This window comes from Monodelphis domestica, chromosome 3 (genome assembly GCF_027887165.1).
Source record: "Monodelphis domestica isolate mMonDom1 chromosome 3, mMonDom1.pri, whole genome shotgun sequence".
Taxonomy (NCBI): domain Eukaryota; kingdom Metazoa; phylum Chordata; class Mammalia; order Didelphimorphia; family Didelphidae; genus Monodelphis; species Monodelphis domestica.
In genome coordinates this window covers 329,102,115-329,124,925 of record NC_077229.1, presented here as the reverse complement: position 1 = coordinate 329,124,925, position 22,811 = coordinate 329,102,115, and the positions used below count along the sequence as shown (strand labels likewise).

The 22,811-nt window shown below is 35.1% G+C and overlaps 1 protein-coding gene across 4 annotated transcripts in view; it reads right to left on the bottom strand.

Annotated features, from left to right (window-relative positions):
* Positions 1-22,811, bottom strand: part of ZFHX4 (zinc finger homeobox 4) — a 234,249-nt gene that overhangs the window by 19,262 nt on the left and 192,176 nt on the right. For all 4 annotated transcript variants that reach the window (XM_056824122.1, XM_056824123.1, XM_056824120.1 and 1 more), the window contains exons 5-6: positions 13,018-13,086; positions 6,283-6,399 (exon numbers count right to left, since the gene is read on the bottom strand). In XM_056824122.1, the coding sequence (XP_056680100.1) occupies positions 6,283-6,399; positions 13,018-13,086 (186 nt within the window). The remainder of the gene's footprint in view (positions 1-6,282; positions 6,400-13,017; positions 13,087-22,811) is intronic.

Below are 22,811 nucleotides of genomic sequence, written 5' to 3'. Positions count from 1 at the left end.
CAGCATCCCAGTCAGAATTTCTATATTGCATTAAAACAAATCAACTTTCCACTCATAAATCCTTACTTCACAAAATAATTAATTTACTAATGTTTAATTACCTTCCTCTTTTCTAAAATGCCACGGCACTGAAATGATTGCAATATTCTGAGAAGCGCTGACTAGTCACAACTGCAAAGCTAAAGCATTTTTTAAGTGGTGAAATGTAGGATTTAAAAATTAACCATACATTACATATCTGCTGAGATTAGCAATTTGCTTTGGCTTTCAGTGTTTACTTTGTGTGTTTTACACATATTATTGGAGCCCAGATCCCAAGAATATAATTGTTTTCTGAAGATGATTCTAGTATTCAGTGTTAAATACTGTATTTTAAATTATGCCTGGATGAGCTCTGCAATGTGTCCAAGGCTTGGACACATCAAAGGAAAGAGTGCAATTCTAATTTCCCAGTCCAACAGAAAATTCTTTCCACCGTCAATTTGCCAGATAATCTCTTCTGCTAGGCTGGATATTACAACAGCATTGGGTAGGCATGTCACATACATCTCACGACAAACACAAAACCTCATTTACCAACCATTCCAATCTCATCATAGTGCGGCATCATCTGACCTTTTTTCTGCTGTTTATTATGAGTATTTCTAATTTTAACTTTCAATTTTCACCATCTTCCAGTCAATTTGCAACTAAATTATTTCCAGGGTGAGGACACTATCACTGGACAACTGGGTGCAAATACATCTTGAAATGCAATGAAGCTAAACCATTGATTGCTATCAGACCCAACGTAAATATATGGTCCAGGGGTAATCTGATTGTATGCTGTGCATGAAGATTTATCTTGATTTTTTTCAGTCCACATACGGTTCATATAAATGAACAAATTGCACCTCATTGCACAATAACCTAGTTTTAATTTAAAAATAAGGTCAGGGATGTTATGGAAACAAAGTAAAGATGAACAAAGAAAATGCATTTTTTTCTCTTATGGGGAAAAGTATAGGTTTTACATCACATAATGTAGAAATTTCAAATTCAAAAAGCTATGTTAAGTTAAAAGGAAATAAGAACAAAATGAATACAAATCTATATTACAGGAATAGTGAAAATTGGTGAAGTATTGGTATTTTTCCTCTTGGTTACTGATTTACATTGAAACAAAGTCCACTTTCCAACACAACTAAGCTGATTTGGATCTCCAGTATTAGAATCCCTAATATTGTTGTTATAATTATTATGAAACATCCTAAGGAATTTTGAGATTTTCCCCCATTTTTATAACCAATTTGTCAAATTTCTATTTTAATGAGATTACCACAAAATTTCACTATATTGATGAAGTTTTTTCTCCTAAACATCTGTTATTCAAAGATATTATACAAATATGAACCCTAATTTTGTATTTTCTTCTGGTACCAGTGACTATGCTATTCTTCCTCAGGACAGAATATAGCTTACATTGTTGTTTAAAGAGCCTTAAAGGGAAAAAAAAGGGTGGCAGAAACCATTGACAGATAATATTTATGAATATGTTACTTTAAAAGACTCAGAGAAATTGATTGGTTATAATTCATCTCTCCATCACCTTTACTTCCTGCTACCAAAGGTCTATAGATTGACCATTCTCATGTGTTTCAAAATTCCTCCATTTTAAAGATTATCCCATTTATTTCTTCTTTATAGTCATGCTGTATTCCTTTAGTGTTTTGGCTGAACATACAGCAGAAATGCATATCATCAAACTATCAGATTAGGTTCACTCATTCCTTGTGGCTGTTCAACATTTCACAAGAGTTGGGAGAGACTTTATATGACTTTGTTGCTTGTTTTGTTTATAAAGAACTGCAACCAGAATGAAACTTTTAGTTGAATCTACCTCTTTTACATGTGTGTAAACCTGACCTGAGCTCCATAGGAATGGTTTTTACATTATGGTATTATTGTTGTTGTTATCCTCCTCCTCATCACCATCACTCCTATTCTTTTCAACAATAATGATAGCAATGGCTTACATTTCTTTGACTTTGTAGGACAATAAAATAGCTTAAACATATTAATAAAACCTATTAAACATATTATGTACTTCAGCTACAATACTGTGAGATAGGTATGTCATTCTCATTATACCATTTTCTAGATGAAGATGTCTTCATGTATATATTCAACAATCAAGATCACACAGATAAATAGTTCTAGAGCCAGAATTTCTGCCTCCATGTTCAGAGTTCCTCCTTCTACACTATGCATCTATCTAATGACTCTATTTGTTTCTATTTAATAATGATTACCAATGGTTCATGCAATTGTTATATATTTCAAGAGTCAATTGCAAATCTGTATTTCACATAATTGATATACATATCTGAAAAATGTTCATATTTCAATCTATCTAAAACACATGGAAATATAATTGTTTTATTATTTTATGACACCTTTGTATAATATCAAAAATATAAATTAAATATAAAATAACTGATGCAATATCCTTTAAGCTATATAAAATTCTATCTTCACACTATGATCATGAAAGCCAGACTTTTCACATAGACCAGTTTTATATCATGAAAAACTTATAAAATGACTATCCTCTACACCCTTCATCTTGAACAGTTATACTGTTCGAAAGTAGACTGTGGAATAATGCATAATAATGTAGGGCCACTACTGGGAAGTGGGGAAAAAGCCATGTGAAGTACATGTTACATTGATAGGAGGTCATCAGTGTTATCTTCAAACACCACATTTTTTTTTTAATATTGGTTTATCAGTGACTTTGTAAGGCATTCACAGTCTACTTACTAAAAGGGCATGCAGTGGTGGTTAGAATATGATTAAGAAATTGTAGAAGGAATTTAGCACTTCATTATGGGTTCTTTTGCTCAGTGAGTCCCCTAAATATTTTATACTAATAATACAATAACTAAATCAAGGCAGATAGAGTAGGCCAGCTGTAATGTCCCCACCAGCTCCAAGCCCTATGATCCCATCACCTATGAGATTTGGGAAGACATTGATAAAATTTTATCATTGGGCACAATTTAGTTACACAACTTTTTACTTATCAGAAACCCTGGTGTTTGAGGGAATATTTTAAACTAGGATAATCTTATGTTTTAAAAATATCATGTGATTTTAGAAAAAAATATGCAATTCCATATGTTTATGGTAAAAAAAACCTAAGTGTAATTATAAATAAGCACTACAAAATAGACTAGTAAATGATTATCTGTCAGTTATGAGATTATTTAACTTGTATAAGATTACAAATATGAAAATGCCATAATTCATTGTGATTCAGATTCTGCCTCCCTAATAATTCTCCTAAAATACAGGTCTAAAATGGTTTATGTTCATAACAAGTGAGGAAAATCCAATAAAACACATGTACTAACAAAACAAACCTTGGAAAAAATAAACCCAAACACTAGGTTATTATTTATGAATCAATGTATTTGATAAAGTTTACATAATTTAAGACTTTAGATATAACAGAGGATGTTATTCTACTCCAAATAATTCTAAAATTATTATTACTGGTACAGTATTCTAATTAGACTAGAATGAAAGGATAATTTTAATTGCAATAATGAAGGTTAATTTCCATCTTTCCTCATGTTTACTACCTTATTAAAAACTGGTCCCCTTAGCCATGGCAGAGACATATTACATTTTCAATGCAAATGTATTAATCTGGATAAACTCCATATTAATTCTTGTACTGCATAGAGCTGTAATTTGGATTATAATTAATCTAAAGTGGCACTAGATTTAAATGACAATATAAATGAGGCATTAGGAAGCTTTTCTATTATGAATGAATATTCAACAAATATAACTTGCATATTGCCAAGTCTGGTTTTGGAAGCTCTAGCCCTTGAGATAAAGTAAAGAACACAGCACAAGAACTTACACAAACATACTGTTATGAAACATATGTTCATCTTTTGTATTTAATGAATTCTATGTGAAAGAGGGGACATGCTATTTTCCTGGCAATTTGCAAAAATGGAGATTGCTATGTTAGTTTTCTTGATATTTCTTTGCAAAGACATAGGACATCGAATTAAATAAAAAAGAAAAGCTTGATTGGCTGCAATTATACATACATGGTTATGCTCTTATTAGAAATATTTGCCAGGTAAAAATACATTCCATGGTAAGAGTTTTATATCTACACAGAGGCAATTTAGAAAGCAGAACACTTTGCTATAACTTCAGTTTAAGAGCTGTAACAAGGGCTCCAGTATGGGTAGTTGTCAGGTGCCAAGAACAATTATTTTGCATATCAGGGATTGCTCTCAGCTGATTTTTATTTTGAATCTACTTCTAGCCCTGCAGGTATGTGAAGATCAAACAATGGGCCCTATTCTCTGAAGTTCTTAAATTACTCTTATATTATTGTTAGGCACCTAGAGAGAACCAGGCCACTCTTCAGGGCTCTAGGACACCATTCCTCCTGCAGAGTACTGAATGATGCTTATGAGGGTGGATTCAGTCTGTCTTTATCATTGTATCCATGTGCAATTTTTTCCTCAGGTCTAGTCTCACTAGAAAACTCCTTTCTTGGACCTAAGCCAGTTTTCTCCTTTAAGTCACTAGTAGATAGTATCCAAAGTAATGTGAGCTATTGTAGTGTTATGTAGCCACTGAAAAAGTATTCAGAGATGGTGCTGTTAAAAGGCTAAGCAAGATAGTTGGTGGAGTCTATGTGGAATAAATGGTCAAATTCGAGTGGATCTCCTTTTTAGGACTCAGAGGGCCTGAGTTCAAATTTCCTCATGCAATTATTATTAATTAATCAGTCAATTATTATAAATTTTACCTGTATAGTCTAAATTAATTTCTCAGGATATGCTAAATCTTTGGTTCCCTTATGATCTCGCCACCTGAGGGAGTACATTCGTTGCATTCACATTGGAAAACAATAGCCACCTTTTCCAAGGATCATTTATTATATTGCCTTTAATATCTCATTAGGTATTTCAAAATCTCTACTAATAATGTGATCAAAAGCAAGACTTCTACTGTGTCACTTTTGAAAATTCATCAAACATTTTTGTTTTACTAGCATCCTTTAGATTAAAGCCAATAAGATCTAATTGAAGTTAGAATTACACACTATGTTATGTTCAGAAACAAATGTAAAACAAGCTTTCCTGAATGCTTTTGGCTTTGACAGGAAAGTCCATCAAGCAATTTTTGAAGTCTATCCCTAAAGTTAGATAATCATAGTCTGAATTACAAATAAGTGTTCATTTGGGTTTAAGTTGGCTTGTAGGTGAGACAATATTTTTTCTACAACTAAATGTCATTAGAGTGAATACAAGCTTCTTTATATATATATCTGTCAGTGGGATACAAGGAAAAGAGAAATGGCTATCTGGCACTATGAGGCTGGAATCCTTTTTAGTCTAGCTTCAAAGAAGCTAGAATAATGTGACTAGGTATAGCGTGCAGCCAAAGTAGTCAACGTAATAGTCATTGCAGCCATCGATCTCCATCTCTTCTATAAAAAAGCATGGACGAAGTTATATATTTGCCAAATCAAACAGAAAAAGCCTTACAGCAGATGCTGGCCCAGGCTTTGTTTGTGCACCAGTAAATGTCATGACATGAAGGGTTTGTTTTCAAAGACAGTAGCTTTCATTACTGGGATTTGTCTATTCAAGGAGATCAAAATTACCTAACTCCTAATCCGTTTTCAATGATATTTCCTCTTACTTAGGCTGAATCATCTGTAAACTTTTTCCACTGGATTTTAAGTATTTTGTTTGAAATGCCTCAAATAAGTGCCCCTGAAAAGGGCAAATTCTTGAGTGTAAGTTGTCAGACATAAAAGGAGAAAAAAACAACAACATATTCTTAGGGTTATGAGAGTGGAGGGGTATATGATTGTATGACAAAAATTCAAGTGGTATCTAATCCTATGCTTATGAAAAATTAATATGCCTTCAGAGGAATCACAAGTACAGCTAAGATTAATGAAAGGCGCTTAAAAAATTACAAGCACACAAACTGATTTGATTAAAAAATAATCTCACTGGTCGTCCTGTAATATTCTTCAACTTATCTGCATCTATTCTGTCAGATGGTTATGATTAAAAATAGGTCAATGGGAGGCTACTGATAGAAATCACATGCAAAATGCACATGCAATTAATAGTAGTGGGCCTGTCCAGACAGTTTAAAATGTAAAAGTATTTAATAAATCTAAAAGAACCGGAGAGGAAGAGAAGGGATGATACTGGGGGTGGGGTCTGAAAAATTCTAGCATCTTACCAGGATCGTGACTAGCTTTTTTGCCTTCACTGCTGTCTTTCTCACTTGTGTCTTTATCATCATCAGCAAGCACAGATGTGGATTTAATGGCAGCTTCTGGCTCTTCCCCTTGTTCTTCTGTCAAGAAAAGGGGGGAAAAATTATTGATACCTTAGGGACCAATTGACACCATTCCAGAGCCAGAGTATTCCACCAAACAAGAGAGACACATGTAAAGGTTTTTTGTTAACTTGGAATGATTTATAAGAATTCATATTCAACTAAGACGTTATAAGCATTTCTTAATTGAAGCATTATGAAATTGCCAATGTGAATTCATATCTAAAGCAATTCATTTTGTATTCATCGACTAGAAGTGATCTATAATTTTTAAGCTTGCAGAGAGACAAATAAAACACCAAATGTAAATAATATGTTTTATGTAAACAAAATGTAAAATATGTAAATAAGTAAATAAACCTGCAATTTAAAGCCATGAAAAGTAGGACCTTACTTGAATCCTTCTGACATAATATTCTCTGTCTGTTTTGGGAGCTCTTGAAGGTCAAGTCAAGTCCTAACAATGAATAAACTGCCACACCCCGAGTGCCCCTCTTCCATGAGGAGGGCCCCCTTCCCTTGATCATGGGTAGCCGGCAGGTAGGTGACAAGGGACAGAAACCTTGGGCTGGCCTGAAAGGCTGGCAATTCCCTTCTCTAGGGGGAGCTCTTCCTCGTAAGGGATGTAAGATGGTCCAGGGCTTCTGAGAGCACAGCGTCATCCACACCTCGCCTACGTGTTCACACCAGCTAGATTACATGGAAATCTTCACAGTAACTCAACCCTATTTAATTATTCTGTAAATCTTAGCTATGCTGCTGCTGCTGGTGGATTAATCTGTTTATGCAGTTAGCTTCTATGCTGGGGCTGTGTAGCACTAATCCGTGAAAGACCCACTGTTCTCTTTCATCCTGTGATCATTTGTCTCTCACTGTGCTGATGTCACATTTTAATGAATTTTTAGCAATCTGAGTAATGCCAGATAACCAGACTTGCAACTCCCCACAGCATGCCATGCTGTTTTCATTGCAGCACGAAAAATAAAAATCATATTTCCCCATTCAGGTAGGAATTACATAAATTAGGAGAAGAAGGTAAAATGGGATTTGAAGCACCAGGCTGCTCAATTTCATAAAATCTTTAATGACCATATAAATTAACCCTGGAAAGGCAAAAGGTCACAGACACACATTTGCATACACTCCTCTTATTTGCTTTTGATAAGCACAGCTTTTATGCAGAGAACATGATACAATTAACCCTTCAGTAACCAGACAAAATGCCCAGCTACCGACATTTTAAGTGTCAAGCATTAACTGAAAATTACACACTGCATAAAATTTTCATTGCAAATGCTATAGTGATTGAAAGGGGAAATCGTGGCCCTCTCCACACCCCATGTTTTATTAATAACATTCTGACAGCAGAATGAAATATCCTCTGTCATATGTAGCAGCTGAGCACAAAAAAATTGCTACTTAGTGCCTCACTTGCCAACCATGCCCTGCCCCTGAGTAAGCAGAACAACAATGGAGGAGAACCTTGCAGCCTCCACGAGCACATTTAAAAGCTATGTTTAAAAAAAAAAAGGAATTAAGAGAATTTTATTTTATTTTATTTTCATTTAGTGAATTTTAAATTAAATCGTTTGCTACAGCGGCGGACCCTTTTCAGAGAGTGTGTCACAGCTCGAGGGAGGGCCCATGTTTAGGGAGAAGTGTAGGCCCCAGGTTGGGTGGCCAGAGGCAAACCGAGGCCGATGCGTATACAGAAATTACTGGGAGAAGGGGGGGCTGGGAGTGAAGGCCTTCCTGTTTTAGGCCTGCTTTTTCCCCCTCAGTGATGATTGCTAATCAAACCCGGTAGGGTCCCTTGTCGCAGCTGGAAGGCAGGCCGTATTTGTAAGGGTGGCGGGGGAGCGCCGTTTGGGATGCTGTGTGCCTGTGATCATGACTGGATTGGGTTATGTTAATGCCAAGTGCACCCACGTGAGGCTCATATCCAGTGTCAGGCCCCGGGGCCTACCGCGGCCCATGGCCATTACTTCTCCACTCATCCACAGGGCCTTCTTGGAGTAGATTTACTGGGCTTTTTTTCCCCCAGGGCTGGAAAATAAAGTGTCAAAGGGCTACTGAGTGTCCTTATCTTGAGGGGACATAAAATTGTAAGGGCTATCACAGCACACAATAATAAAACATTGTGTGGCACCAGAAGAAAAAGAAAATTATGAAGCTATACTAAAAACAACCCTCCAAACTACAGTGTAATCTGGGTCTCATCAGGACATTTTTTTCTTTTTTCTTTCCTTTTTTTTTCTTGCAGGGTGCTCTCCTGTTTTCCTGGTATGTGCTTTAAGTGTGAGAGAAATTCCCAGACATGCTCTCCTATACATCATCGCCGTGTCTGACCTCAGCCTGACCCTGGCAACAGTTTGAGAAATCTGAATGCGAACAAAGACTCTGTGTCAGCAGCAGAGAGAGATTGTGGGATAGGCTTTCCCCATCAACTTAATCGCAAACAGCAGTTCTGAGGCCATAACTTTGCAGGACTCTTCCAAGCCACAAACACATAACCTTTGGAGGTGAAGCTGCCCCCCACCACAGCCCTCCTCACCCCTTCTGTGATTTTCCCCCAGTCCTCTGGTACTTCCTTTGATGTAGCCAGGCAATTAGCTCTAAAGTTCAAGCAAGGCAGGCTTGTTTTATGGTTTGGAAGGTGAGAGCTGTTTATTGCAGGTAGGCTCTTTGGGGCCATAAAACAGGGCAAATTTTTAATCGTGCAAAAAAATTAGACCTGCAACATACATCCCATAAAGACTATTATCATCGTTATGGAAAGATGAAACTGGCCATTTAGACTTTTGGGATTCTTCATACACACACTCATACATAAATATACCTATATACTTATACACATATTCATCTATCCAGACATGCTTTTATTACTCTAGTCAATAAATACCATATAAATATATATATATATGTATACCACATACATATCTCTGATACTAGAGAGAGGGTCAATAAAGACCAAATCTAAACATATGTTTAATATATAATTATATCTACATTTAAATATATATATATATATGCCTTGCTTCTCAAAAAGTATGATTAATAAAAAATCTATTGATAATTGTATTAATAAACATAAGAACCACTTTGGTAGTCTTATTTGGGATTATTATCTATTTAAAAATTAGAAATGGCTCACTTGTATTTTTTAGTCAACAAATACCAAATAGATAATAATCCCAAATGAGACTACCAATGAAGGTACTTAAGTTTACTAATACATTTATCAAAAGATATACTTTTCTGATGGACAAAGCAGATCTTATTTCATCTTTTTATCCTGTGTTAAATATATAGTGAGTGCTTATTGCTTCCCAAATTGAATTGAATTAACAAGCACAAAGAAAATACGTACACAGAATTTTGGGGAACATACTTGAATTCTATATTTCCATTTATAGTTTTGTTTATAAAAGCATCAAAGTTATCGTTTAAAAATAATAAACCATATACTTACAGGCTACACTTAGATTAAAAACAATTATTAAGGTTTATCAGTGCTTCATCAATAAATGATGAGAGAGAAACTTTCAGGTTAAAATAGAGAAGATAAAATATCAGAGTTTTTATGATGAGGAGAGAGCTAAAAAAATCACTCAGTAAAACAACAAAGCTTATGAAATTAAAATATAAAATTATTCTCATGAACTTCACAACTTCTTCATTACTATTTTTAAGGAAGAAAGTTTTAGCATGATTTATTCAAGTTTTCTAATTTAAAATCAGAGATGAATGGATATTCTTTATTGACTTATAATTTGAGGTCATTTATGCAAACCAAGAGTAGTACTTTGGACTTTTTCCCATTTTTTTCCTGGGCATTTAGACTCTCTTCCTTTTTTGATGATAAGCCTCTGATCTGAGTCTCAGCTGACTGTGACAGCTTGCCTCCTATTGCTTTAATATACAACTGGGTTTGGGCAGCATTAATCCCGAGTCTCCTAAGGAAAGCACTGTGAATTTTTTAAAGCCCATGGTGTGTACATTTGAAGAGGAAGCAGGGAACAGTAACTCATACCACTGAGGTCTTTTCTGAGGAAAATGGGAGAAAAGGGTTCTTATAGTTCTCCAAAAAGAGGATTAATTCAATATAGTAAAGTCTCTGATATAGAACATAGTTGGAAATGAATGGGCTGTTCTAGTTAACAGGCAGCTCTTTGCCATTGATGGACTACCAATGTTTTGTTTTTTTTTTTTTAAGTGAAAATATATTACTATATTGAACTTCAAAATGACCCTGGGCATCTTTTCAGAATTTGGCAATGTCCCAGAGTCATCATTATGCACTTCAGTTATCCCCTAAAAAATTAGATAATGAATGTGAAAGCACTTTGTAGAATTGTCAAAAGCTACACAAAAGTTATTTGTTAAGATTTTATGCTTAAATGTAGGTGGTATGGAAGAGTGGGTTGATACATATTTTCCAGACAGCTTTTAAAGACAAATCTCTGGTATCAGCTCATTTCCTTGCAGAAAAGTGTAGAAGCGCTGATTAGCAGAGATTTCTGGTTGATGTAACATCAGATAATCCAGATTTTTAGTCTAGTTGATTGTGCCAAATACAATTTTCTTCCTACTCTGCCAGCTACTTCCTTCTTAAACTTAAAAGAGAGACAGGACTGTAAGACACTATTAATATGTAAATCCAGGATCTACTTCCATTTGATTTTACCTTATACTGAAGTAACTCTTTGGTGAAGAGAGATTATTGACAATTACCTCATTTGAGGACCTTTGAAGGAAGATGAGAAACAATTTTGCAATAGACACATCTAAGACAGAGAAAGTATAAGATGTGTACCCAACAGCAAGGAAACATTTTGGCATCATTTCATATCATAATCTGATTCCAAAATTTGTTTCCTCCTTGTTAATCAGTCACCGGCAAGCAGATTCCCCCAAGAAACCTCTGGATAGGCTTATGATACCTTCTCTAGTTCCATAGAGACAGATACAAAGGGGGAAAAGTTTAGGAAAAGATTAATTTCATCTCTGACATCTCTTTAGAAAGGTCAGTTCTTGCCTTTATTTTCAGGGCATACTTTTATCTGCAAAAATATTGGAATCAAGGGGGTAGCTAGCTGACCCAATGGACAGAGATCCAGGCCTAGAGATTAGAGGTACTAGGTTCAAATCTGGCTTCAAAAACTCCTGGCTGAGTGATCCCTGTCCTAGTCACTCAACCCCAATTATCTAGCTTTCACCACTCTTGCACCTTAGAACTGAAACTTCATATTAATTCTAAGATGGTAGGTAAGAGTTTGATTTTTTTAAATATTGGAATCATTTTAAGAGTTAGAAAAGAGATAAATTTATTCCTACCTTTTTATTTTATAGATGAAAAATTAAGTATTTTGCCCCAAAAGTCATAGAATAAATAAGTGATATAATCTAAGCAAGATTTAAGTAAGAATTTAGGCAGTAAGAACTAGGACCTGGGCCCCCTGATTGCAAAGCCATTGCTGTTATCATTATACCATGTTGAATTGCAAGGATACTTTTATAGTTACAAATTTTTTTTCTAATCATTCTTCATACCAAATCATTATCATCCTGAATTTGTAAATCTAAAAAACAAGGCCATTTCAATATAGCAGAAACAAATAGGCAACATCATTGCCAAGGATGGATAAGCTTTCAGCTGATTTATTTGGCTATGCTATGGCAAAAATCACAGACACAGAATTTACAGACAAGTGGACAATAATCTGCAATATTACTAAGCTGTCTATTATTTCTAAAATCAATCTAACTCAATTCAAACATTTGTCAAGTACCTCCTATGTGTAAAGCACAGCATCAGGCTCAGGATACAAGGACAGAAACAAAACATTCTGCCTACTAGGAATTTATATTTTGTTGAGAGGACAGAGTATGCACACAAATACAAAATAATTTTAAGAAGAGAATGTTAATAGAAGCCCATCAAAATAAATTTCGATAACCTTTAAGAAAAAATTTAGAGTATAACAAGCTTTGGTGTTATCAATATGATACATAAGTAACTAATTTAATTTTTAAAATCCAGTCAAACTATTTAGGCAGCATGGTATAATAGATAGAACACAAGAAAGACCTGGGTTCAGAATCTGCTTCACACATTTACTAGTTATGAGTAAGGAGTTGTGCTCAGTAACCTTGAAGGTTGTTTTCACCATTGTAGAAGTATCTTATCCAGGAATTCTCTCTATTAGGAACAATTAATTCAGCACATTTTTGCTAATTCCTCATATACTTAGGAACTTTAGCAAGGGACAGGGATACAATACAATGATGATCTTTTGCCTGTCTGGATGGTGCTGGCAGTTTAAAGAAACACTGATAACTATAATACAAATAACAATGTGCTAAGTGCACAGCTAAGTCAGAAAATAGCATTTTGTCATTTCTCTTAAAAATGTTACACAGTCATATTATGTATTTAATTTTCATTTTCATATATTCATACAAGTGATTTGACTAGTGTCAGCTAGTACAATCATCCCCTGGAAAAATAAATCTATTCAAGAGCACCTGATTTACTACAACTGTGAAGGTATTTTGGGGAGAAAACATAACAACAAACTCAGTCCCACCCCAAGGATCTGTTCAAAACATGAACTGGCCAAAGGCAATGCGTACCTGCAGTTGGTCTCAAGTGCTGCTCTGTTAGATCATCTTCACAGACTCGGGCTCCCAAAGAGGCAGTTTCTGGGGAGGAAGGACATCATAATCAATCAGCAACTTCATTTCCACATTTCCTCCACTGCTAAGTCATAACCAAAAGAGCCATTTTTGAGGATTTCAGCACTGAAAAGACTTCTAGGAAAGTACCATCAGTCAATCAACAAACATTTATTAAGCTTACTATGGACCAGACACTGTACTAACCATTATGGTGCAGACTATTAAAACTCTAAAATTCTTGCCTCAAGGTGAGCTTGTTGAGTGATAATTTCAGACTCTCTAGGCCACATAACAAAACAAAAATAAATATATTGTTTGGACTAAATAAGGCCACAGATGAGGCTCTCTTTGATTTTTAGGTTGGGTTTAAAAAAAATTAGCATTCCAGCTATCAGATGAAGTCCTTAGAAAGGCCAGAATCATTTATAGATCTCATGTGAGGTTTTGGAAGACACTGGTAATGGTAGTGGGACTGATTACAGGTTAGAGGGATATGGGCTAAAAATGAAATTGTCATAATTTATTCTTTTTCTATTTTGCCAAGTTCCCAATAGGCACTCCACACAAGTTAGTTAATGTAAGGGGTCAGAGCTAAGCACCAAGAACTTGGGATGGAAACCTTCTAAGGAGGGGGTAGAGATCAGGGTCAAGGATGAAATAATTAACAAACCTAGTCCAAGCATGAAGTCAGGCTCTGAATTAGTTGCCAAACCCAAATTATCCAAAAATGTGATTACAAATTGGAAAGAGTATCAAACCAAGATAGGCATGTTCTAGGGAGGCAAGTATTGGGACAACACTGTCAGCCTGATGTTGGGACCACAAATGTCCCTAGACTTTTTTTTCTCCCCACCGGAAAAAGTGACCATTTAACCTATCACCACTAAAGCTCTTCTAAATTCAGGCTTCACTATAAGTTTCATTGAGTACAATGAAAATATGTTCTAATTAATTACTTTTGCATCTGAGGATTAAGGCAACTACAAAATAGTGAGTTGAAAGGTATATATGTCACAATTATAGACCAAATGCTGGTTAATTAACACAGCATGGAAGGATGATTATGATATACATGAATTATGTTTCTGTTTATATTTTTATTCCCAAAACTAATTGTTTATTTAATTAAGTTGTGCCTTGAGTTTAGGTCATTAGTACATAAAAGCTGTTTGTATTACATGAGTATTACATTTCAGAGTCAAGTCAGTATCATCAAATAGTTTCATGTGGTAATGATTCTGATCAAGGCTGAAGGTTTTAATTAAACAAGTAACCTTCAAAACAGGGGGTACACAAAGGCACATTTATTTAATTTACTAATTGTTCTTCCTGCTGTGAACATTAGCTTTTGGACTTTAGTTGTAGCATGCCTACAGACACTTAAATACATATACAGTTTTAAGAAAGAAAGAGCAACAAATAAAGATTAAATATAACAAATTCTCCCCTCAAATATTTCTTTATTCCTAGTTCTTCATGTGTAATAATTTTGAACTAATCATTAAATAAGGAATCATTAATTCATCACTATAGAATATGACCCCTGGAATAATTGCTAGATCACATCACAAAGAGGGAGAGCTATTCAATTCTAAGGAAAGAACGAAAATAGTTAACAGAGAGTTGGAACCCAAGGTCAAAATGCAAGTAGAAGTTGTTTAGTCCAACTCTTTTACTTCAGAGATGAGAAAATGAATGTTAAATGACTTGTCCAAGGTCACACAGATAGCAAGAATAAAAGTTAGATTTTTAACTTAAGCTATGACTATGAAATCAGTGCTCTTCCTATTATACCACGTGATCTGGAAAATAAGTAGGGAGATAAAACACTATATCACCTAGCTGATCTGTATCCATTCAAATCACCAGGCAGAGTTGGACTTCATCATTAAGGTCCTGAAAGCTGGGAATACTAAGATTTTAAGATACTAAGATGCATTCATTAGGCTCTGAAAGATACTGAAAAACAAACAGAGATGTGCTCCAGGACTGAAGAATGTTGTCTCTGTTTTCAAAAAGAGAGAAGAAAATGGGGCTTAACTCCAGAGATCAATGAGAATGTCTGATTTTTTAAAAAAATTCTAGAAATATTATTAATGAGCACCTAAAAAGGAAGCATTGATCACATGCAATCTGCATAGCTTTATCAAGAATAATTCATGACATATTGCCTTTATTTGACTAATTCTAGTGCCTTCTTTCTATTACTTCCCATTTATCTGGTATATAGCTTGCTTTGTATGTGTCTATGAATGTGTATATACATTTGTAGATTGTCAGAACCTTTGGGAACTTGTACTCTGTGTAAGGCATAGCCTTCAAGAACCAATTTGTTGCTATTCTTCAGTCCTTATCAGCCATGTTTGACTCTTTGTGACTCCATCTGGGGTTTTCTTGGCAGAGATACTGGAATGGTTTGCCTTTTCCTGGCTCATTTTAACAGATGAGTCAACTGAGGCAAACAAGGTTAAATGTCTTGCCCAAGGTTACACAGCTAATAAGTGTCTGAGGTCAAATTTAAACTCAGGTCTTCCTAATTCAGGCCTGGCATTCTGTCTGCTGTGCCACGTAGCTTACTATGTGCACAGCACTGGGCTAAGCGCTGACACAAATCGAAAAGTAAGAAGGTCCCTGCTTTCAAGGAGCTCACCTTCTAAAGGGAGAGACAATACCTAAAACAGGAGGTTTCAGCTGAAAATCAGAGAGAACGGCCCAGTGGTCCTTAGGGCATAAAGGCAAAGCAAATGGTAGTCGATCTTGGGTATCATGTCTATTAAGAAAATGATACCTATTAAACCCTTTGACAGTGCCAAGGATTTTGGTGGTGATAAAGGGAAATGAGCAAGAATGTGGACACATAATAGAAAAGATGAGAAACATCCTGATATGGAATTTGGAATCAGAGGTCTCAGCTCAAATCCCAGATTTATATTTTTTAAAACCCTTACCTCTTATACTAAGTACTTATTCTAAGACAGAAAAGCAGTAAGGGATAGGCAAAGGGGGTAAAGTGATTTACTCAGAGTCACACATCTAGGAAGTGTCTGAGGCCAGACTTGAACTCAGGACTTTATGTCTCCAGGCCTGGCTCTCTGAGATCCATTGTGGTACCTCACTGCCCCTCCAGATTTACTTCTAATGTCAAGCAAAACTTTATGGGTCTCAAGCTCCTAATCTGAGAAATGGAGATAGCAACATGTACTATTGATTGCACAGTCATTGTAAGATTTAAGTGAAATAACATGTAAAAGCAGTTCAAAATATTATGATATGAATTAAATTAATATGGGGGGGTTACTTAAGGTTTTTTTGTTTTTCCTAAGACAGCAAAAATTTTCCTGGTTCCACATAGATGTTATGAACAGCTTTTTTAAGCCACAAGTAATATAAAAAAGACAAAGACAAAAAAGAGTCACTGAACTTCCAAAAACACATTAGATATAATCTTAATGACTGTTTCCCAATTAGGTGGACAGAACTCTGTAAACTATGGTATAATTCCATCAGCTATGGAACACTGATTCGGAATAATGGTTTCAGAAAAGCATGTAATTCAGTCTTCTACATTATTCCTCCTTTAAAATGCTCTAGTTCTAAATATTTAAAGAAAGTAGCTTTTAAGTAGTCATATACACAGATTAATCTAAGCTACACACATTTGGGTACCAAATGTAGTGCTTACAATATATTTTCCCAAAATAATTGGAATTTAGTAGTGACTTTTAAGAAAACCAACTTTTTCTTTCTGTCTTACAATTAATGCATCAGTTCCAAGGCAAAAGAGCAATAAAGGCTAAGCAGTTGGGGCTAAATGACTTGACCAGGGTCACATAGCTAGGAAGTGTCTGAGGCCAGATCTGAGCCCAGGACTTCTTGTCTCCATTTCTGGCTCTCTATCCTATAAGTCACCTGTGGCTAGCCTTAGTAGTTACTTCTTGATAAAAGAATCATAAATCTAACTTCCATGAAATTCATTTGTTACTTGACAGGTTACTCTTTTCTTCATTCATTGTACATTAAAACTAGATCCTTTTTAGTTAACGATATGCAAAACACTGAAATTACCTTAGCTTATCCTATATTTTGATCTACTGGCTAATAATATAAATGCAAAGAGAGGGCTGATTGCATAAAATGTTCAAAAACTAGAAAGGATCCAGTGCATATGGGAAGATAAGGGACAAGATGTGGATGAACCAAGTCTGTGCTTCATTAGAGAAAGTTTCACCCATTGACTAACTCCTCACAAGTCACTCTCCATTTGTACTTCATTTCTAAGTTCATAAGAAAACTCGTAAGTTTGAACTTCTTTTTGTTTATCTTTTTACTGATTTGGCCAATATTCTGTTAATGATCTGGTTCCTAGTCCTAATTCGGCAAGTTGGTTAAAATGGCAAAAGAGAAATAAATTTCATATCTAAAATTCATAACTATCTCCAAACTTTTTAAACTGACAACGTTCTACTAGTTTTCAAGACTCCCTCTGCTAACTCTCCCAGACTGACACCTTGTCACACTTACCCTCTAATTCATACCTGTGATCAATTCTCTTCCCTATACCTCTCCCCCAAAGTGTCAGAATTTCTCCATGAATATTTGAGGATTCAAAAGGGGAGGAAGGAAAGAAGCTGTGAAAAATAAGGCCACTTTAGGGAGCTACCCCCTGGGGGGATTCTCTTGGGTAGGTCCAACTTAATGACTTCCCAGGCCCAAAATATCTTCCCCTCCCCATCCAGACAGTATTCAATTCACTTCATTTTGTTGTAGGAATGCTCTACTGAGGAGCCTGGCTTCTTTTTTTTTCCTCATGTTAAATAAAATTGATCATCTCTCCCTTCTACTGCCTCTTCCCAATAGAAATATATATAATAAAATATATATAGGTACACACACTATGTACATACACATATATATCTATACAAATATATAGATGTGTAGATATATACACATATATAGATATATATGCATATATACACATTATAGACTCTTTTTGATGTTTATTTTTTACTTTTATAAAATAACTGTGATATGAAAACATAATAACAACTTTTAAATAAAAATTTAATTTGGTTTACTAGGCAGTTATCTTGAGGAAACTCAGGGCAAAGAGAAGCAATAATTCCAGGAGTCATTGAAGTAGAGAAAGGGAAGGAGGCAGTTTCAAAGATCAATTTGCTTATTTCAAAATTTTGTTAACTGTGCCTATGTTGGTTAAAAGGAGAGCTTTCCACTGTACTTCCTCTTCGTCATCTTCCACCTTCGCTTTTTCCTCTGCCTCCTCACCCCTAATCCTAGGATTTAAGTGATAATCTTTTATTAGCTATAGAGTGGAACCCCCCAAGAAGGATCTTTTTTCCTCCAGAAACTTCTTTAAAAACTATATATTTTTCATCCATTAAAGGCGAAGAAGTGAATAGAATAAATACCTTAATAAGATCCTTTTCTAGGCCTGAGTTTCTATGAATTTAGTATCTTTTAGTAATCACGTCCAAATCAGAGCATAGTTGCATGTGGCATTATGCTCTAAGGTTGCATTACAACTTGGTTATGGACAATTCTGATATCACCAAGTTTTGGGCACTTTAGTTATGTTGAAAGACCTCTTATTACTGTAGGATCCCCTAATAGATTTCAAAGTAATATTTTCGAAGTTCTCTGTTGTTGTTCTTATTCATCATAGGTAATACCAAGAGAAATGTTTTTTATATGTATAAATTTCTTTGAAAATGCCAATATAGAAACCTTCCATATTGTTTATTTTTCCATGACAATAGCTACTTAGACTACTGGAAAAGATCACTTTCTCTGTCACAGACAAGGCATCAGCACTGGTGAGGGTGATATAATGTATTTGGAGGATTAATCAGAAGCAATATCTAATCATGATTACCTCTTTGCAGTTTTAGGAGTTTGGGGAAGATACTTCTGTCAACTGGTATCCACCACTATAAAGGATCTTATTAGAAGAGAACCTACCCCCAAACCACACTAAGTTGCCCTTTTTATTTTTTCCTCTACCTGTAAAGTCCTTCTACCCTGCCTTTCCAAAGGCTCTAAGATCCAACTCAAATCCTACATCTTTCACATAAACCTCATCCAAATGATTACAGTTCACACTGACTTCTCCCTTCTCTGACATGTTGAGTGTAATAACATTGATAACTCACATGTATATGGGTTTTATGCTTTACAAAGAACTTTCTTCATAACAACTCTACATCTTAGACCAAGTTTTATTATACCCATTTTACAGATGAGAAAACTGAGATTTAAGAGATTATTCTAATGACATACTAGAGATATACTGATGGCCCCACTGCTAAGATATAGTTAAGTTAGGCCAAGAACCCAGGTAATTTGATTTCAAGACCAGTGCTTTTATAATATATGGATAGCAAGTTCATAAAATCATGGAATAATATTTCTTTTTCATCTACGCACAGCACCTACCACATGTAATAGGTGTTCAAGAAATATTAAAGGAGAATTATCAAGATTCAATATCTCTTGCTATATAAGTGGTATCTTTTCCAATTAAATTACATGTAATATTTCAGTCATGCAAATGAAAAAGCTTGAAACTCATTTAGTATTCTGATGAAACTATGGTTTGAAACTCAAACTGGTTACAAGTATATTTTCTGACTTTTCCCCACTACTATTCTAAAACGTGATATTTCCTAGCTGTGTGACCTCTGACAAGTCACTTAACCTCTGATTATCTGACAAAAGGATCTGTGTAAGAAAATGGCTAATCACTTCATGTATCCTTGCCAAAAAAAAAAACCCATGGATAGCTATGGTCCATGGGGTCACAGAGTTGGACACAACTAAACAACTGTACAAGAACATTCTAAATACTACTACTTAAAAAAGCAAGAAGCTGTCAAATGTCCTTATTACCTTTCTAGGTCACCATCTGCTATAAAATTTGAGGACAACTCACAACTGAACTCTCTTTTGAATATTTTTTCAAACACTAATACAAAACTGAATAGTAATGAATTTTTGATCATCAATTATCCAAATTACAAAATATCTGAGATTATGAATAAACAGAATCTGTGGAGAATTGGTAATCTCTGTGCAACTTCTAAATCTTGCCTTTCTCTCTTGGTGGTTTTTGCTTATTCACTTTGTAGGAGGAATCTATTCCACATAAAGAAAGAGTTTTATCTTCCAGGACTAGCTTTGTCTTTCATTAATTCTCATAATCATTTATCTGTCTATACAAAGCCATCCATGTGGTTCTTCCTGAAGCTGTTCCTTTAACCTTCATGATATTGCACTTTCTTGATGACTACTGCTTTTCCTTATCCTTTTTGTATCTTCTAGTTTCATAAGTAGGTTGTATTGCATCAATTTTTTTTCTTTCAACTTGTTAATTCCTCTTGTCCAACCTTTGGCCAACATTGACACAACTTTGAGTATTATCCTATGAGATTAATTTCTCAATTGATGTCCTTGACATCTAATCTCTCTCTTGAACTTGAGGACCACATTTCCCATTGCTTGTTGGACAGCTCAACCTGAGTTTTCTGTTAACACAATTATCTTCAAATTACTGAAATCATCATTTCTCTCCCAAACTTGCCTTTTCTTTTAAAATATCCCTTTCTTTTGCTATCTCTACCATTCATCTTAAAGTGTCTGCAAAATGAAGCATTTGGAGAAAACTGGACATTAAGGAATTGATTATTCATAAACAACATCAGAAGACCACTGGTACCTGAGTGTGAAGCTTGATCTCTTGAAAAGTTTTGAGATCAAATTTTTTTGTCTGATCTGATTCAAATAAATCACATATTCCCTAGTCTTTACATATGTTACTTATATACATAAACATAGGGCAACCTGTACTTTTTTGCTTTTACTTTTAGGCCCATTGGTTCTAACATGCAACAAGTGTTTGGGGTTCTGTACCTGTCTATTGAAAAATAAAATGTTTCACTTCTATGGATCATACTCATGTTCTCACATAACCCCTCAAGTTAAGGTTATCTTCTCTTCTTACCTTCATTGCCATCACCCTCACCCTTTGCCCTGTATAGTCATACATTTTGTTGAGTGGAACAATCTTAACTCTGCATTCTTCCTTAAATCCTATCTTTTCGACCCCCCAGTTAAGACCTTCATTTCTTATTACCAAGACTAATGAAGACATCTTCTACACTACTCTCGTTGATTCCGAATCTGATCCATTTTAGACACTGCTGGCAAAGCCTTTTTCCAAATGCAGAAATGACCATGCAGCTTAGAAACTTTTAATGTCTTTCTCTTACCTCCAGGTTGCTGTCTCATCTTCCTCAATAGTTTAACTAGCTGGCACTTAGTCTTCCTTTCTTCATTATCCTTGGCCATCTTGCTTAAAGATATCAATGTTCACATTGATGATCCCTTTAATAACTTCTTAATTCCTTGAAATCCTCAAACTCAATGCCTCTTTTCTTTAAAATATTAAATAGTTTGTTTATGTATGCTTTAATTTCTTTATATATATGCATGTATATATGTATACATACATATATCTCAGGAAAGCATTTTCTTCCTCAAATGATATTCCTTATATCAAACAAAAATGAGGGGAAAAGGCTCAGCAAAGCTAACCAACATATCAACCAAGATGGAAATTATATTTCAGTGTTCTATATCCATGGCTCCTCATTTCTGCAAAGCAGGCATATGTTCATAGTTTTCTTTTAAGGGCAAATTAAATAACTTCCTTCTTTATCATACTTCATTCAATAAAATACCAGCATGGCCTCCCATCAGATTTCACCATCTCTTGAAATGTGAACCATCTTCAACATTTCTCTCTTCTCTCACACAAACTCCTTCCTCTTGCCAGCTTCTCCATTCAGATCAGCTGGTCTCCTACTTCATTCAACCTTCTGATTAAGCCTCCGGTGTCCTCCTTTAGTCCTCATTCTCACTGATAGTTAGGTATTTTTTTTTTCTGTAATAGTGGACCCCTTTTAGACTTTGGCAAATTTTAGAATGGAAAGGGTACTTAACAGATTAAAATATAAAGTTGAAGCCCATTCATCCATGGAATGGTTCACTGTATATCTTGAAAGTACAAATAAGTAATAATTAATATCACAATAAATTAATATATTTATAATAATATAATTAATAAATATAACAATAAGAGACAACAAATAAGTTCATTTGTCTATAGAAAATGGCATAGACTATGACTGCATGGAAGTTGCCATCAAAGTTGCTTGGAACATAACAGAGACAACAAAGATTCCTTAGGCACAGGCTGCCTTTATAACTTTTCCCCACCCAATTATTTGCATGAATACCTTATCTAGCATGCTGTAGGTGTTTTATAATACCTCCTGATTGACTGATAGACTTACAGAAAAGACTCAGAGTTTTAAAAACTAGGGAACTCTGAACTCTAGAGCTGTGTGGTATGGTCAAGAGTGGACAATTGGCAACAGCCTTGTTAAGGCCCATCCTGAAGAGATAAACAGGTTAGGAAATGTAGTAGTCACCATAAGTTAGGGTGAGGTTTCTCATCAAGAGCACCCAACCAAGAGCTGCCCAAAGTAGGCTAATCATTAAGGTGTAAATTTTATTGGATTTTCTATATCCTGTTTTTCCAGGGCAATCTTCATAAAGAGACCCCTGAGGAAGCAGAAATGGAGTTGTTATCATCCTAAAAGAAGGCTCACTATTCTTTCTGAGAGAGCACAAGAGGACCTCAGCTAAAGATTTCAGGTGGGTAAGAAGCTGGA